Genomic DNA, 19,354 nt, shown 5'->3' on the forward strand with positions numbered 1-19,354 from the left:
GAAAGCTTTAGTACTGCATTGTATTTACATATAATGGGCTGTTTGTAATCAGATATTCTATCTTATTCTAAGATGTACTTTTCTGGCACTAGTGGTCTGAAAAGAAGGCTGACACAGTTAAAAGCTATAGCTTACACAGACCAACACACAGAGTATCCCCTCATGGGACTGACAAGAAACCTGATATGTTTTTCCGCTGCTTGTGCAGAGGAAACCAAATGGAAAAGGGAAGCCACAGAAGCAGCTCGGCAGAAGCTTAGTGTCCTTCAACATCATGCTCAGGAAAACTAATGTACAATTGGAACAGAAAGTACATCTTGCTCTTCAGTACTGAGGTCCGCTGCAGGAATCTGTCCTCTCGTACTGCTGTGTGTTTTTTAATGAGGACGAAGAAGAATGAGCTCATTGGAGCTTAACACAACAAAGATGAGATATGTGCCTGGATAGATAGTGACTGGATTTATTCAGACTTTTGGAAAATTAAGGCATGGTTCAAACACATACTTCTGTTTTGTTTCCTCCGAGACAGCCAACAGTATAATCATTCCATGCGTTTCAAATAACACAAGAAACTGAGACTGACTCACTGTTTCCCATTTCATTAGCTCAGGACAGGATGCAAAGCCTATAAACACACTCTATGAGTCTTTACATGACATGAAATTACTTGCACAAGTTTGCAAGCCCCCACTGTTTTATATCCCTAGAATGACTGTTTACGGTGTCTCCCTGCCAACTCGCCGTACAGCAGTATGAGGTATGACTTGGGGTAATAGTGTCTTTCCCTCTGTGTCTCTCTCTCTTCTCTACCACTGTAGTTATGCCTAAGCTTCTCTGACCAGTAAGATAGAAATATCAACACATCAGTAACTCACAGATAGAGAGAGTGAACCTAGAAGTGTATCCTTGGAAGGTTTAGATGGATGTTTGTTGGAAAGTAGCATGTTGCAACTCCAAACTTAGAAGCTCACAGAGACAACCACTGGGTGAATGGTCAACAAAAACAGCTACGTTCAGCTTTCAAATACATAATTGAGATCTGAGCAACTCCTGAAGCCAGTAAACCAGAGGAAACTGGTGTCCTTCCATTAAAACATATTGTCTATTAGCTTAGGAAAATAAGGACTGGGCACAAAAATGAGACTACTTGCGGTGATACCTGGGAATCATGAGACTGTGAAATAAATTGTTTGTCAGGCTGGAAATACAGTTTGGGGGAATAGGAGCATGCAACTTGTAAGTACAGCACCCTCTTTCTATGTAATGTTTTGCTAGCAGCAGAATATGGAGTGTACAGTGAGAGACATTCAGAGGTAGTTCTGGAGCATAAATCTGCTGTATCCTTTTGACAATGCTGTGTATTCTGCTGCATGTTTCAAACACAGGACAGCATTTGCAATCTGGCAATCTAGTAGAGTGGCAACTGCTTTTCTTGCAGATATGCTCCTGACTTGTATCAGTTACTAAACAGCTTTGAACTAGTTCCTTCAAGTGTATTTTCACTCCCTGTAGTAAATCAGTAGAGTTCCAGGTATGAAAGAATAGGAAAACCATGCTCTTCAGTAACAGATACCCTTACAGAGTCTGTTGATATGGCAAAAAAAAAACCCCACAATACTCAAGTCTGATAGCTAGTGCTGCAGTAATTGTATTAGGTCTGGCCTTGAAAATACCTTTCGTAACAACAACAGTACTGAATACGGACTAAATGCATTTTGGTCTTTAGTGCCTACATAAAGGCATCTAGGCTCTTAGAGATTTATTGGACTTTTTCACATTAATGGCTGGCTCCTGAATCAAATCAGTGACATTTAAACATTTCTGTGCTACAAACAAAAAGGGACTATCTTGGTTTCCAGGCACTTAAATACATTTGCAAGTCTGATCTTTAATATTTTTAATATTATTGTGTGCAGAGGCATTTGGGCATTGACATTTCCGTTCCTTGAAATGTTCCAACATTTGCATTAAAAATTCAGAACAAAATATCTACATTTTAAAATGTCCCTCAGCATGAATTTTCAGAGTAACTTCTAGGCATGACCATCAAAATATCTTGTTTTAGCACTGCTATATTGAATTTTTTGGTGTTCTAGTTTATAAATTTTAATATATGAAATAGATTAAAAGAAATACTTTCTAAAACAGTGAAAAAAAGAATGGAAAATATAAACTAAAGAATACATTTCTACACTGTTTACAACTGCATTTTTTTCAATGGAAATTTATTCTGTCTATGGATGTATAACAGGGTAATTAATAGGTAAAAAAATAAAGATTGAGATTAACTTACTCTTCTTCTATCATTCTGCTGTGAGAGTAAAATAGCCATCAGTGAAAGAGATAGTACGCGTCAGTGGAGAAGACTAGTACATTTAGTCAGTGTGTTTGTTCTTTCACTTTAGAAAGTTATCAAAGACTCTGTATCTTTTTGGTTTTGCTTTTGTAAAGATTTTGACAAATTTACCTTTAGCATCCACACACGAAATTGCCTGTAGCCCAAAGCAAGGCAGCGTGGCTGTCCATATTATTTTCTGTTTTCTGCAGTGGTGCTTCAAGAATATTGAGTGATATGTTAAATTTTTACATTCTTTAAATATGAAGGGGATTATTTGAACCTCACAGGAGAACTGTGCAGAAGGAGGCAATGTTTTGCTCCAAGCAGTGTGAACTATGAAAAAAATACATAAATACAGCCTAAGACCAATAAATCTGTAACTGCAAATCCACTGTGGCAATAAATGGTTTCCCTTTAATAATGAAATACCACATTGGCAAAAATAAATATATAATTCAGGCTACCCCAACCATTATTGAAGTACAAAATAACAAAATTTTAAAACAGAAAGTCCTTTCATTCTCTAGCATGCTCTTTGGTCATATTTCAAGTTTTCTTCTGCAACTCTGAGGGCTAAAATATTACTTGAAAAAACATGGAAACTGAGACTGTCACACAATCACTTGTTCTGAGGCTCTAAGTGAAACTCCAGATATTCCAGAGCTGGCAGTAATACCACAGTTGGCAGCATTGCCGATGACCAAATTTCTCTTTATAAAACAAAGCACACATTGGCACCGAAGCTAAATTTCTTGGTTTGAGAGAAGAAAGAAAAACATTTATTCAATAAAAGAAAACTTATTTGCCAGTAGGGAGGAAAAGAGAATAATTTTTTTTAGTGAACACATAGAGGAATAATCTTTTGCTACAAAGATCTTTGAAAGATCTTAAAAGCGTAATTGTTTTATTTTTTAGGAAAAAAATGTATCTGTTGACAAGAGTTGTGAGCATTTACTTCTTCAGCTGACATTGTGATATGCACATCAAATACTCTTAAATCAGAAGCTGCCACTCAACTTTGGCCATAGCTTTTCTTTCAGTGAGTTATTTGATGTGCTCCCCTTCTATTCCTGTTATTCCTTGCTGTGTGTGCTGCTGCTGTTCATATCACGTTTGATCTAGCAAAAGTTAGCTGCCTTTGATGTAGGTGTTAGGGGGTCTGATAGCAGGGCAGTTTTCTTGATGCTCCAAGGAGGCAGTAAATTACTATAGGTCTCTTTGAGGTACAATGTAAGTTGCCTGACGTTGCAAGGCACAGAGGATTGGCCTTTTCTTTTGCTTTCCTTCCCATCCACTTGCATGAAGTTGGAGAGCTTATTCTGCTTCCACTCTTGTGCCTGTGATATGGGTAACTAGTGCAGGGCTACAACATCTTGTGCCATTCTCCCCTCAGTGTCTTAAAGGTATCCACCACACTCAGCAGCAGCAGCAGCAGCAGCAGCTCACTGGGGACTCCTTGCGATGCTACTGCACATATCAATAGCAGTGAATCAAGTCAAGTACTCTCTTGGATATTCAAATAGTTTCTCTGGATCTCTACAAAATCCAAAGAAAGGTCTCTGTCATCAGGCCTCTTAGATTTTGCAGAAGTTTCACTTCAGTTTACAAAATAATATTTCCTTGTTGAATCATTCTTCAGAATTCATGTTTCAGGTCATGGCTTGGCAGTGCTGCAGATCTAAGGTTAGAGCTCGTCTTACCGCATCGGAAACAGCACTAACCTGGAATGAGTTCACTCTCCAAGTTAAAAATCATCTTTTCTGTTGAAGGCTTTCTGCTGCAGCAGTTACTGCTTTTCTAGGCCACTCTAACTTTATGCCCTATGTTGGTGCAAAACTAGCATAAAAACAGAATGCTGGCACAAAATCCCTACCATATGCTCTGTTCAACTTAACAAAAGTGTCACTGTATGGCCCACCTCTGATCTGAGTCAAATTTGTATTACTGTGTGATCCTTTCCAATGATCATGAATCACAGTCTCACTATGGAGAACCGAGTATTTGCATGTCATGCACCTACTGTTTTGAGTTTCTCCAAATGAAGTGCTAGAATTTTTTTTGTCTGCCATCAGATTTCTGTTGAGCACCATCTTCTGACACCTGCAATAGGCAGAGGATTTGTCACAGCCTTGAGATGTAAAAACTTTTTTTTTTTAACTAAACAAAAGCTATTCCATACACAATGCTGATCGGCTACTGTTTTCCTCATCAGGTTAATAAAACAGCAGTTTTGCTGGGAGCACTGTGGCTTAGCTCCTGGGAGTTCCTGTGTGTAAAACCATTTCAGAATGTTACTTCCCCTTATAGTGAGTGACATTCATGAGGAAAAAAGTCTTAAATTACTGCCATAAGTAGCGCTGACTATTTAATAAGTCAGCCTATTTGTGAGGTCAGTTTTTCCTCTTAATCTTTCTGAGAGTTGACAGAGAGGCAGATGAGCAAACATGCTGTACCTTGTTCTCATTGTATTTGAACTCTTGTGTTTAATTGTCATCAGCTGCATAAAATCATTAAGGCACAAAGCATGAGCATATGACAAGATCATGTTTTCATAGCCTCTGACTTTAGAGCTCTACTTGGGTCTCTTCCACATAAGCCACAGAAATGGCTGTGAGAAGAAGAGATATCAAAGTTTCCCAGATCAATGGGGCCTGAGGAGAAGACTGGCTCATTAGACAATCCCTTTGTGAACCTCACTCTGAGGACTGTATTCTTATCACATGGCATAGCAAATTAACACTGCAAGTACCTAAACAGAAAAAGAAATATATGCTTTCTGTTACTAATGGAACAGACCGCAATTAAAGCTACTTGAAACTTTTCAAATTTTAATAATAAAAAAGTCTAGTTTTCATTTAAAAATAATGCTTGCTAAAAAAATATGCACCACCAGCCCTAACTCAATGTTATTAATTGAGCGAAAGTGGTTTGATTCTCTCTGGCTTTGATACAGAATGAGACTAGTCTATCCTCGGACTAGCTTTTTTCAGAAACACTCTGTAAATTATAAATGATTGGCTGTTTTATATCAAGTGCAGACCAGAACTTGCATCATGTCTCCATTTTCTTCTAGGACACCAGACTAACCAGCTTGAACTCTCTAACATACCTAGGCCATGCCATCTATCACAAGCAGAGCCCCACCTCTTGGTGTACCATCACACTTGTCCAAACTGGCAGTTTGCAAGGTACGTGCAGGAGAGTTGTGTGTATGGAGATGGAGCATCTTGTGCTCTCATAGGAGCAGGAAGCTTCTCTCTCACGGCAGTAATGATATCGTCATATGTAATTCATTTCAAAAGAGTGTCTTGTGCTGGGACATGGCCTAAAGTTTGGGAAAGGCTGTTGTGGATCTGGCTGCACTATCCCCTTCTGTGTTCGCTGTGTATCCACACAACGTGTCATGGTTGGCTGAAGTCTCTCTGCCCAGAGGTTTGGATCTTGATCAGTCAAGGTTACTGCTTTAATATTGTATGACTAAACTCTATTATATTAAAAACAGATAGCAGAGCCCCTTCCTAAGTGAAGCCAGGAGGTGTGGCATCTCCTCAAAAGAAGTTCAAGGACAGGGGACGATGTAGGCTACTAGGTGGGGCGCAGAGCACTGCTCCTATTCCTGGCTGTGTCCTTTATCTGCTGGGTGATGCTGCGCAAGGCACTTCCTCCCTCCATGCCCGTTTCCCTCAGGTCCTTTCACAGCTATCCTGTGATGGCCAGCTCTCACAGGGAGGCGCTTTCACTGGCTTTAGCATGAAGCAGCTATGATTCTCACCAAAGGCTGCAGCCACCTTATCTAACAGAAGAGCCAGGGTGAGACCTCCTGTTGCTTGTTTTGCCCCTCCATTCCCAGTTGTATTATCTCCCACTACCCAGGCTTTCTCTCTATTAATAAATGTTCCCTTTAAAAGTATCCCCAGATACACAGTATGCAAGTTGTTAATGTATAGCCTATTCTAAAGAGAAATTTGCCTCTGTTCAAAAACTTTCCTGACCTCTTGGCCGAAGAAGAACAAAATAATGTTTTAACAAAAACACAGTTGGCTGCCAAAGAAAAGGAGTTCCTGTAAGGACTGAAACAATAAATCTCCTCCGTACTGAACTCACAGAGGGAGTATGTTGTGTTTCCTCCTGTTCTTTATCAAAGTCCCCAAAATAAGCAGGAATGGGCAGTGACTAGGCACAGTCTCTACACACCTTTTTCCATGGAGTAATTAAGGCCTGCCTCAGAGTGAGAGAGCACTCCCTGCCCAGCTGTGCAAGGGAAAGCTGACACCACCACCACCAAGCATGAAGCTATCGGGGATTGCCTTTTTCCTAGCTGTATGTTGTGTTTGCGCTTTGGAAGGTAAGTTCTTTGGCTTTTTGCAGGGGTAGACTTGTTACCTCTGTAGGGCATTTTTGTGAGCAAAAGCTTAGCTGTCAGTAGCTGGATGGGGTTTTTTTCCCCCCCAGTGCAGTGGCTGAAAGACTGTGTGTTGGAGGAGAAGGAGGTAGTAGTTGATAGCTGAGTTATATGTGACAACTCTTTTTCTAAGTATCATGAATCTTCTCAGTCTGAGAAGTTAAAAACAGAGGTGTATTTACAATGGTTTTCTGTTCTGTTTGTCTTCTTTAAAATAAAACACCTTTTAGAGAGGTATTTTTAAGGGGGAACTGAAAAGTGTGTCAGATTTTGCAAATAGTACTCTTGCAAATCAAATGCAGTATGTGCCTATGGATTTCCTTGGCACTGTGCCAGCAATAAGTTTGGCCAAGGATGTCTCTCAGAAATGAGTTTGGTTTTGGCCCCAAAGTTATAGGGACTTACAGTATTTACCAAGTGTCATGTAATGAGGGATGCAAACCTAGGGGCAATATTAGTTACTTAGTGCAATACCTCTTTAAAGTCATTCTCAGATGCACGGATTTAATCACATTTCATGGTGTTCAGATGGGCACTGAATTGCTGTTTTCATTATTCTTCAGCTTGAAAGATCATGCACTTTTATAGTAGAATTAATTACTAAATCCTGAGAGGGTGAGAGAAAGTGTAACAAGGACCAGAGTCTGTCATCACCTTTGTCAAAACATACATTTGAAGCCAAATCTGCTTTTATCTGCACTTTCATTTGCTGACCATTTAGGCTGAACATTCATAACTAAAGCTCCCAGAAATGCTTGTAGATTGCTTGTAGGTGGGGTTTTTTTTCCTGAATCAGAAGTAGAAAATCTGTAATACTAGATTAATTGAACAGTTAGTGAACTTTTGCACAGATTATGTGTTAAAATCTTTAAAAAAAAAAAAAAGTATTCCATGGGGTGGCTTATGTTATTGCTTGGGCTCATTGCTGTTAGAAAAAAATCAGTAAAGAAGTTTGAAAATAACGTTGTACAATAGAAGGAACTGCTCTTTTTACTTACTTATTAACACTTACTATGTTAAGTAAGTACAAGCTCTGAAAGTCTATGTTGAGATACTATTTATTCTCTGCCTGCTGCTCCTAGTAAAAATAGTCTTCCTGTCATTGTTAAACCTTTAATTTCTTAATAACAACTTCTGAAAAGCAAGGTGGAGTTGGATCAAAAGGAGGAGGTTCAACAGAACAGTCCATAAATCTTATCAGAAAGCAACATGCAAGCAGGAGGACAATCCTTCCTTTAAAAAAGATTTTTCCCTCCTCTGCATGATGTGAACAGGGCAGAACTGGTGACCCTGAATAAGAAAAGTTCATATAGGTGACGTTTGCTCTGAACAATTTCTGTTCTGTAAAAATAATTTTTAAAAAATGCTTTATTGCAGGGTGGACATGGTCGTGAATTTCTGTTGGTAAAATCAGATTAGAAAAGCAAGACCGTGTATGGGGAAATCTGGATTATGTGTCTCCATCGTCCTCATAAAAGAACATAATCTGGTCAGCTCTCCTTCCTTTTTCTGCACTATTATTAGCAATGAGCAGTCAAAAGCAGGCTACCATGACTTTCCTGGTGTGTCAAAAAACCAAAAATCTTCTGTTAAGATAAAGCAATTTCATTCAGTTTTATTGTTTCTTGTATGAGCCTGGACCAAAGTCTTTAGGTTCTCATTATTTCTGGTCACTAAAGTATCCTGGACATCTAGGCTGTAACAGTGGGATCTTATAATCCGAGGAGAGGGATGGATCCTAAGGAGGCTGACACACATCTCTCTCATGTTGAGTCTCCCTTTTTTGAGCTTTGGAGATGGCAGCAGGACACTCCTCTCTGGCTGCTTAGATGCACTTTTAATGTTTTAAAATTACCCTCAGTAAAATTGAGAGAGGGTCAAATAATAACCAGCATTTTCATGCTGACCTCCAAATCTTTGGGTAGTTTGCTCGGTCTTCACTGTTGTGAAGAAATAAGTAATATATGGGTTTGTAGCCTCTTCACAGAATATACACAAGTGGTCTGTCTTTGAACGTTTTGTAAATCATGTAGAGGTGGACTAGGGTGTTTGTACTGCAGTTTGTAGAGGACATACCAGATCTCCTGCAGGACTTCAGAATTTTATGCCCTGCCTTGGCTGTGCTTTCCTGCTAATTTTCTAATTCATCTTGGGATCTTGCATCCTTGGAAGTCCCTTGCATTTTGGTGTTTATGTGCTCATAGCACACTTCACTTTCCTTCTCACCCCAACACCCAGGTTTCTCTCCTACAGAAGTGATAGCACAAAAGAGTGGGATTGGATTCCTCTTTGCATCAGTCTGGATGTGTTCAGGTTATGTGCTCAAATTTAGGAGCTGGAATGTATTGGTCTCAAGTTTCAGCCGTACCTCATTTGTTAATGTCTGATTAGTGACCCCTGTTGACAGCTAGCAGTACCTTTCCCCAAGAGGGCTCTTGTAGAAATTGATGAGACTGCACACACAAACGGAGACGTTTCATTTTGAAAAGGCGGGAGCAAATCTTTGCATTGAGAGCGTGGTCGGAAAGCCACTGAAGCAGCTGGAATTAACCCTAACTGAGGTGTTTCCCAAATGCCTTCCCCGTTTTGTAGATGTCGTGGAAACTGGGATGTCATCCCCTCCCTATAACATGGCAAAATCAATCCCAGGTCTCAGCCCGATAGCTTGAGAAAAGTTCCACTAAACCCAGGTTTCCTGAGTGATAACGTAGATTTGTAGTTGCTTGAACTCTGTTACCATTGTCAATGTTAACCAGATGAGACAGATAAATAGTCTTTTCCATTTCCATCCTCTGTGCTCTCAGCTCACAATTTTAAAGTGAGATACTAACAAAACCATTTCTGAGCACTTAAAACTTTTGAGCGTGATTTGCCCCCTCATTCTAGGGCATTATTCATGGCTGTGCTCTGGGAGAGGCACAAATGTACAAGATGTCACAATCAAATCCCTGTATCAGCTCTGAAAATTTGAGAAATATGAACAGGCTTTAGATAACCAGCTGCCTTTTTATGCCTTTAGCTTGCTTGAACCCAAACTTTGAATGTCCTGGGAGTTTGTCTGTTGTTAAAAAATGTATCTATCTATCTCAGACGTTTCCACCACTCCTGGCAGTTTGCAAGACCAGCTTTCTCAAAAATCAAATTGCAGTGCTGGAGCTTAACCATAGCCTTTAATTGAGTTCTTGTTCATGTGCAGAGCCTTTTTTCCCTGCTGTCACATTGCTTTAATTCATCATAGCTGCCTCATGTTGGGCCAGTTTTGCCTAGTGGATTTTAAGGGTCTAAATACTACAGGACGAAAGAAAATCATTTGTTCTAGCCCCAAAAACAAATGCAAGTTTACTCTGTTTACTAAAGATAGAAGTAGGTGGCTTGATACTTGCTTGATGAAGAGATTATGATTTACAGCCAAAACAAATAGAAACTGAATCTGAAGGGCAAGTTGTCTGCAGTGTTCAGCATCAAAACTGAGAATACATAGTGTCTTATAACATACCTATCAAATGGTTACCTTGTCTGAAGATTTACCGGAATATTTTTTCTAGTTCAGCTATCTCTTTTGTCTGGGTTAAAGACTAGAGTTATTATTAATCTTTACTGCTTTAAGCTAGGAAAAATGATCCACAGAGGCTTATGCTTCAGTTTGTTTGTTTTTTCTAAATAAGAAAGGAGTAAGAACCTTACATTTGGTCTCCTATCGTCTACATAGCTATCTGTGTCCTGTGTGAAAACCTGAAGAAGCACAAATAAAAAACAGTCTTTAAGAAACTCTCATCCTGGAGGAGAGACAGAAATTTTAACTAGTACTGTTCTGTAGCCAGGTTAACATCACAGTCTAAAAATGAATCAGGTTGCACGGTAAAATCACATGGGAAAGATGTCATTATTTCTGCTCCTTAAGAAAGTTGGGGGATGTTTGTTTGTCTATTTATTTTCACTGCAACAAATTCAAGAAAGACCCTTTAATGGCTTACTTTGCGACGATGTAGATAGAGACATAACTTGACCTGTTGGATTTGTATGTTAAGCAGCCGTTATTTCCAAGTACAAGTCAAGAATTAAAGACCGGGCTCTGGTAGAAAATAAACATTTACTTTTAGTTTCAGCTAGCACTCTAAAAATAGGTGTCCCAGATTTAAACAGAGGATTTGACACTCTGGGTTGTACCATGCCCTGCCATGTGAATCATTTGCATTTTCAGTGCTAAGCTTGAGCTATCAGGGGATAGATACCTTAGGATTCGTCTCTTGTCAGTGAATTCTTGGATGCTATAAAATTGGTATATTGTATTAGACAAACCTACCTGCAAAAGGACAAGTGGTTCGACACAATTTAATATGGTGCTATCTCTACATTGTGTGTTCTTGAACTGTCTCCCAGGATGAGAAAGCTGCATTTTGATGGTTACTTGCTAATGTAATGGTTCTTAGGGATCAAACTCAGCAGGCATGAGTTGTTGGGGTAGCATCCCACTGCCGAGGAGGTAGGAAGAGGGGAGGAAGCCCCCTTCTGCCACCTCGCCCCCGCTGTGTAGCAAAAGCTAGTCTGGAGGGTCCCAAACTGTAACTCATTTTTTTCCTCAGCAGCCAGGCTGGACAGTAGCCTCTTTCAGGCAAGACTCACTAGCTAATGCTCTAAAGATTTCATTTTGAACTAGTAACAGGGCAAGAATTTTCTAACTGCTTTTCAGTGGAGAGTGGATGCTTGTGACTGACTCTGACTTTGGTACAAGTGAAAATCTTAGCCTATTTTTCAATAAAGTATTTTTAAAACAATTTTTAATCTCCTTTTCCAAAGGCACTAACATGCCTCTGAGTGTTAGCTGCATGTTGTAGACAGCATCACATCTCAGGCTGCTGAAACCACAGAGCGAGGGGCACATAGTTTTGCTTCATATTTATCTACTGAAAGCTGTCTGCCTTGTCTTATCGCTCTAATGAAATTGTGTGTTTTGCCAGGATGGGAGTGATACTCCAGCCTTGCTGTCCAAACATTTCTACAAGATATGTAATCATTTTTAAAAGGACATTCAGCTTGTATTAATGCCCTGAGTTCACAGTTTGTTTGAGGAATGTCAGTGTAATTAAAACTTTAGGGTTAAATTAATTAAACCCCTGATTGTATTAATCAATTGTTTAGGCTTCCTAAAGATTTCTTCTTTTATAATCTTTAGCAGAAGATTAATATCATATTTGGGCTTGACAGATTTGGCTCTTGAGGCAACAACTGGTCAGCATCACAAAATCTTTCGTTTTTAGTTAGTTTGAGGAAAACAGCATCAATAGATTTAGTAAGCTTCCTGGCAGAGCGGTTGCATTATTTTTTTTTGTAAAATAGATTACTTATCTGTTAGAGTCTGTATTCTTTGCATAATAATAATTTGAAGTGATCAGAGCCCCATATATTCCTCCATTTTTGACTAGGTTGCCGCATTTTCTAACTTGTTTGCATGCCCAACAGTGAACCTAGGCTTTTATTTAAAAGATAGTAGAGATAATCTTCTAAACGTAAATAGGTGTGGTGCTATCTATCCAAGTGCAAGGATAGTCTGAAATCATCTATCTTTGACAGATAATTACCCCTCCTCATCTCAGCATGGATTATATATCACACCAGTGTAGATCACAGAATCATTTAGGTTGGAAGGGACCTCTGGAGATCATCTAGTCCAACCTCCCTGCTCAAGCAGGGTCCTCTAGAGCATATTGCCCAGGATCACATCCAGACGGGTTTTGAATATCTCCAGGGAAGGAGACTCCACTACCTCTCTGGGCAACCTGTTCCAATAATGATGATGTAAATGTCGGTGTTTGCAAACTCTTTCAGAGGCTGCTAAAGCAAAAGTGTCTCCAAACCTGGTAAGATGAGGTGGGGAAAATGCTGAGGATTGCTCCAGCAAGTGGTGAAAAACCCACATGTCTTCACCCAAATTCTAAGCTGCCACATCCAGAAGTGAGAGGTGACTCTGGTTATGGTAACGCTTCCACTGCCTTTCTAAATCCCCAAAAGCCAAAATACTGCCCAAGAATCACAAATTCTCTGAAATTCTCACCCAGTTGTCCAAGCTTCGTTTCCCCTTGTTGCCTGCAGATGGTTGTTAAGGCAGAAGTCTGTGGCACACTAAAAGAAATGTTTCAGGGCAGCATGAAATTTAATTGTAATTACTCTTTTTTGCATGGGACTGTTAACATTTGTTTCTGGAAGACTACTGAATTCTTTGAATTATGAAGCTTTCTGGACCTTCTGTAGAATTTAACTTTCCTTTGCCACAAAGCACATGGGCTTTGGAAATTACAGAAGTTCAGTGCTGAGAGGATGGCTGCCCAGAAAAGCTATTTAGGTTCTCTTTCGGAAGGTTATTCTTACAACAGCAGGTTGCTACAGTGCAGTAATATATTTTCTAGGTGCAGAAGGCAGCAATTATATTTACCAAACTGCTTCATTTGGAACAGCTTATTGGAGTGGTTTCCAGTGTGCAGCCAGAGGAAGAACTTACGAAAAAATATATGCCAAATAACCTCGTAGTTCAGATGTGCTGATGACAGAAAGGGAAACACAAAGCACAGGTATTAGAGGCGAATGCCTCCCAGTGCCGGACTGTTTTTTGATCTCAGCATGTTTTATCCCGTCTCATTCAAACGGCTTCAGAAGAATCTTTTGCAGGCTCTTCTGTGTGCTAATGGAGTCGTGTGGTTAGCATATCTTAATGCTATTGAATTTAAGTGGACTAGTGCACCATTTTATTTCATTGGCTTACTGATACTTTCTTATAGTGCACTGTCTGCTTCCTCCCTAATTGCTTTCATCTTACATTTCCCAGAACTGGCAGAAATACTGTTTTCAAGTGAAAACACTGGAAAATGAGGATTGGTCATTAATAGAAAGAAATTGCCAAGGGAGAAGATCAGAACAATTTGAGTAGGAATGCAACAGCTGATCCACAAATACTTGTAATTGTCATGGAGAATGAAATTACACTACTTGCACATAAAAGTACAAGTGATATCTAAAGCTGCGAGCGACATGAGATCATCAGTTGTCAGAAACACCATGTTTTGCTCCCAGCTCACCAGTGCACTTACTGGGACCCAGAGTTTTCACTAGCTTCACTACCTTGAATTTGCTCCAGTTTCTGCTTTGCCAAGAAGTTGGTAATCAATCAACTTGGGTGATGATGTGGCTTATCGCATCAATCCCACTGCTCTTTGCTAGCATAACTTCTTATTGTTGACCCTCTGCCTCAGGTGCTCTGCTAGCAACAATTTCCATTTTGCAATAAAAAGCATAGGAGAAAAACATTTTGATTTAGCTTCTGAGCTCTGCTGTTGTATAAGATTGGCAGAAATTACAAATGACATGACTACTCAGTCAGCTTTTTGGGCTATTCACAGTTGGGAAGGTTTTCCTCAGCTATGTGTTCCAGTTACAGAAACCAGACATTTTCAAAGTGCATCCTTCATCCTTGCACATAACATAACTCAAATGATACTGTACGCCAATCTCCTTTTTGAGGCTTTACTTATGGGATGTTTTATACCATTTAGCCTTTGTTCTAGTAATTGTAGAAAAAAAGAAGAGGGATTCAACTCAGTGTGGAATTATATTAATTATAGAAGCAATTTACAAAGTTTCCACAGAAGTTTTCTGATGGGAATAGGTTTTTGATGCTCCAGATGCTTTTAGACCTTTGTCAGGAGCAGAGTCGCATGGGCGAGTGTGGCTGAAATGAGTGTATAGGCTGATCCAGGATGTGCTAAAAATGAACACATCGTAGCAGCCACTGCAATGACCATTTCCTGAATTATACAGTTAGCCATGTTGCTTGAGATAAATTTTGATCACAAACATAGAGCTAACCAAACACAGAGTGGTAAAACTATGATTTTACCAACAGCTGCAGTACCAGCACATCAAAAAGGATAACTACTGATTGACCTGTGCTCAACTTCCTCTGTAGTTCTTTTATTTTTTGTCCTACCCAACCACACTCATTCCTTAGAAGCAAAAATATGTTTGAAAGTAGTGTGTTAAGGAAAAAACATTGTAGTCATTACCCAGAGAACTACATAGTCTTCTCTCCACTTTCTGGGTGGGGGTGACATACGTCAACACTCCTGCCCTTTCCTGTCTCAGGGGAAGGGGCTCTCCTTTTATTCTTTTTCTTGTTCTACTCTACAATGTAAAATATGTTAAAAGCTCTTTCTATGTAAAACTGCACCCATTCAAAAACATTTGAAAACTGATCTGGCATGACTAACGCAAGGCGGGGTGGTGGTTTGTTTCTCATAGTATAAAATAACCTGTAGTACTTTTTATCTTACACATGGACATGGAAATACATCACCATCAAAGGGTGACAATCTAGTGGTTTTAAAAGCTTTAAAAGGTTTAATTAATACCTATTAAATAGGTTTAACAGGTTTAAATAAAGCGAAGTACAGAGCTTGGAGCCTTTGTCCAACACAGGCTGGAGTGCTAATGAGCCTGCTGAGCACAGCTTTTTTGTGGAGGGCAAACAATATACGGGGAGCAAACAATGTCCTCATCCCTCTGTAGTATACAGTAATAAAGATATCCACCACACTTAATGTAGGAGCAGAAAGCGCAGAGAGAAAGCTTGAGATTAAGAGTCGTTGGTAGGTGAGTTTGCATTTCTTCTGAAGCTGTTAAGACAAATGATGAAACTGACTGGTAAGCGCCCAGATTTCTCTGTCCATGCATGCAGAGCGGTAAACCGTGCTTCGCTTGCTTTGCTTCAAATGCTAGATGAAACATGTAGGCATTTATCCCAATCCTTTTTACTATTGTTTTCAGTTGAGGGGGAGCCCTTAGCAACCTAAAGCCCTATTAGCTGAGGCCAGCTGCCTTTTTTCAGTATTTCTCTGTGATGGCTCCTTATGTAGGATCTGAGTGTGCTTTGTGGAAACTGTGCTGTTTGCTCAGCTGATAAAACAATTCTCAGCAGTTGCCTGCTGCCACGGTGTGCCCAGTGTTTGGCACGGGCTCATGCTAGCCACATGTTTGGGTGAGCGGGAGGAGCAGCTGAGGCAGTGCTGGCACCAAAATTTTGTTTCCTGGCTTCTTCCTGTTCCCTTTTAAAGAAATTGCAGGGCTGCCTCCCTTTCCTTCCTCTCCTCAGTTGCTGCTGCTGTTGGGTTCCTCCAGGCAGCCCTGCTTGGGTTTCCTCTGTGGAGTGTGAATCTCACATTGACCCGTCTCCAGCTATCAGTTTCCAGGAGCAGCATTGCCCTTGCTTCCCTTTCCTGCTATGGAGGTTCGCATTGACACTCCCTCTTAACTAATTTTTTTTCTCCTCACGACATTTGCAGATGCTTCTGCTTTCTGCATCTCCCGTAAGGGAGCAAGGAGGGACTTGGACCCCTTGGGCTGGGGACCTTCTCATTCCTGCGTTGTTTTCTTCCCCGCAGCACCTGCATTTCTCCCCACTCTTTTGTAGCACATAGTTTTCATTCTGTGCTACCAGTCTGCAAACCAGAATCACGAGCTCCAATGGAGAAGTAAAAAGGGTACCTAAATGTAAGATCTCAGCATGTTCAGTTTTTTAGCTTGCTGTTTAAGAGAGATTTGACTGAAGGGAAGGTAACAGCTTGGCAAACTGGAGGTGGTTTCCCTCCTCCATAGGCAGTGGAGAATCACAGGCTTCCAGCTGATTGGCATCAAGCAACAAAGAACGTGGGGTCTCTCTCTGGCTTTTATATTTTTGAGCATTGCCTGTATTATCTGACTTAATCGCACAGGGGTTCACTTGAAATGTGATCCGTGTAAATTTGTTCAGGGTCCATGTAGTCCTTCCAGTCATTGCTGTAAAATATTAACAATATAGAAAATACTAATGAAGAAAATGATGTACATATATTGCAGAAGGCCACATTAAGAACATTTTCAGAAGTGCAACAGCATTGTGAGACCACACTGGAAAGATACTTTGCAATTTTGACTCATAAACATATTGCAGTAGTGATGATCAGCGCAGGATCACTATTAGGGGTGCAGCTTTCTTTTCACCAACTGCTATTTCAGTGCAGATACTTGGGCTTAGATACTATTGCAAGCGCATCTGAATGTGTGTGTGAGGCATGCCGTGTGTTGTGTATGCTTTAACACCCATAGAAGAAATATGAAGACATGCAGGCTGTGTATTTTTCTTTGAGTTTGCTTCAACTTCATGAAATTTGCAAGTGGGTAGTTTGATTTATCACCATTGCTCCACGTGGTAAGTGCCAGCCATTCGTTTCACTGGGTTACATCAGAAACTCAATTTCTCACTTAAATTACAGCTGATGTGACTATAGAGGAAAGACTTGCAGTGTGAGTGTCAGAAGACTATTGATACTAGAAAGACCATTACTTTTATCAAATTCTTTTAAAACACAATTTCTATGGAGTTTAATATTTTATTAGTTAATTTTTTAATTTTGGGAGGGTTGATTTATAGATTTTGTATTATTGATTATCTTGGTTGGTTTTAAACAATACTGCTAACATTGAGGTTAAACAACTTCTGACAATACATCCCAGATGGAAGGTTTTGCAATTTGGAAACACCTGTGCTTCTTCTAAGATTATCATATTGCCTGCTGACGTTTTAGACAGTCTGCATAGTATGGGTTAGTAATTCTTACCCAACCAGTAATTAACTATGACCACAGTTGAACACTGTTGTTTGATTTTGGGGAGGTTCATGTCATGATTTCAATCTTAACAGAATACTTCAGATGAAATTGGAAGTACTGTAGGGAAAACTGTTCATAGGTTTTATGCAAACATTATAGTTTAAAAAAATGCCTTTAAAACATGCCTGGAGGTCTTGAACCTGCAGATTTCCTGGGAATGCATTTCTGTTGATACTGGGTAGCTCTTATTTGTGCTATTTTAGTGAGAGGTTAAAAAGCTGCATCTGGTGGAAATAAAACTAGCTGCAGAAGTGCAGAGGGAGGACTGAAATAGCAACAGTTATCTAATGTGAAACCTGTTCCTTGCTCTGGCCTAAATTAAAGCTTTGTGCAGTATTTTCAGAGGGTTGGTTCTTCACTAACACATGCTCCAAACAAAGCAAAATATTGAGAAAGCTGAGAACAGTTGCAAATGCAAACTTTGCAGCTTGTATCCATATTATTATTATTATTTTGGAAGGTCTAAGTAATAAAAGATGTAGACACAGCTGAGATTTTGAACTGTGAGTTTCTCTGTTCTTATGCAACTCTATTAATGATAGTGTGTGGTGCCGTTGTGTGTTGCAGTTTGTAGTCTTCTAGGAAATAAGAATATAATAATATCTCTCTTTTATGGATGGAACAATGGGACACAGAGAGTGTCTACAGGGCCCAGTATACCCAAGCTGATCTGAACAGGACAGATCAAGTACCAGAAGCTCCATCTAACCTAATTAAACTGCATTGTTCTACATAGACATACTATAGAGGCTGGAGTAATGTCTTTTTTCTTTGGTGGATGTGCAGCCCTTTAGGCCAAAATGCATTAAAAAATAAGAAAGAAATTTATCTCAAGATTTAGGTTAGAAGGCGGTGAACCAGTACTGAGAGGTGAGTGAGAAGTAAAAATAGAAATAAGGGAAGTGCCAGAACAACACTGGGCCAGGGAAAGATCAGATAAGAGAATAAAGAGATGAAGCAGCAATAAGTGAAAGTCAAAGAGAAATCATAATAGACAGAGCTCCAAGGTAAGAATAAACAGGTTGTGTGCATTGTCAGGCAACAGCTATTTATTGGGAATCCTGAGAATATCAATACTAGCTTTTCTTATAAGGATAATTATACCTTTCCTCAAAGAGGACAAAACAGTGGACAACTCTGCCCACAGATACTGCTGTAGCAGCTGTCACAGCTACAGCTGCTTCTGTGGTCATGATGGGGAGCGGAATTATCATCTGCTTCCTGGAAAAGGATCACAGTTTGTTTCTGATGCTGTGGTAAGAAAGGAAGCGAGAAGGTGGTAACTTTGACCTCTCCTTGTCTTGCATATAGTTCTCAAAGGTCCAGGATCACACAAATGCCTATAATATGGGAAACACTACCTGTGGATTCTGCTTTATTACCTTAAAGCAGGGAAATAATATGTACAGAAGTGTGGGATCAGCCTTTCTCGGGACATGTCTTTGGTATTAGCTACCAGCTAAAGCGATCTGCATATTGGTCTGGTTTGAAGAGGGAATATCTTACATCCTCAGCAAGAAAATGGTAGTTTATAATTAAAACACTAGGTTGTGGTTGATATGCCATCAACCTGATATAGGGGTTGAAAAACCTGGAAATTTCCTTAGCATCCAATCCAAATTTCCCTTATCTGTTACCTCTAGTTTCATCCTCAGTGGACATGATGAGAAGTTTATTCCCTTCTCTTTGTAGCAGCCCTTTACCTACTTGAGTGCCATTATCCTGCCTCCCGTTAATCTTTTCCTCTCCAGACTAAACAAATGCAATTCTTGTAATCTTTCCTGCAGGCTTTTTGGGTTTTTTTCTAGATTCTTGATGATTTTTATTGTTCTCCATTAACTCCCCTCCAGGTATCCCACACTTTTCTCAACAGGCTTCCCCAAGCAGTACAGAGCGCTTCCACTGTGCCCTCACCAGTGC

General features: G+C 39.9%; 1 protein-coding gene across 3 annotated transcripts in view; it reads left to right on the forward strand.

The window, feature by feature from the left end:
• The window catches only part of EMCN (endomucin), a 147,350-nt gene that overhangs the window by 83,298 nt on the left and 44,698 nt on the right, over positions 1-19,354 (forward strand). For all 3 annotated transcript variants that reach the window (XM_009689340.2, XM_009689341.2, XM_068942012.1), the window contains one exon: positions 5,412-5,526. In XM_009689340.2, coding sequence (XP_009687635.2) covers positions 5,412-5,526 — 115 coding nt within the window. The remainder of the gene's footprint in view (positions 1-5,411; positions 5,527-19,354) is intronic.

This window comes from Struthio camelus, chromosome 4, assembly GCF_040807025.1.
Source record: "Struthio camelus isolate bStrCam1 chromosome 4, bStrCam1.hap1, whole genome shotgun sequence".
Classification (NCBI taxonomy): domain Eukaryota; kingdom Metazoa; phylum Chordata; class Aves; order Struthioniformes; family Struthionidae; genus Struthio; species Struthio camelus.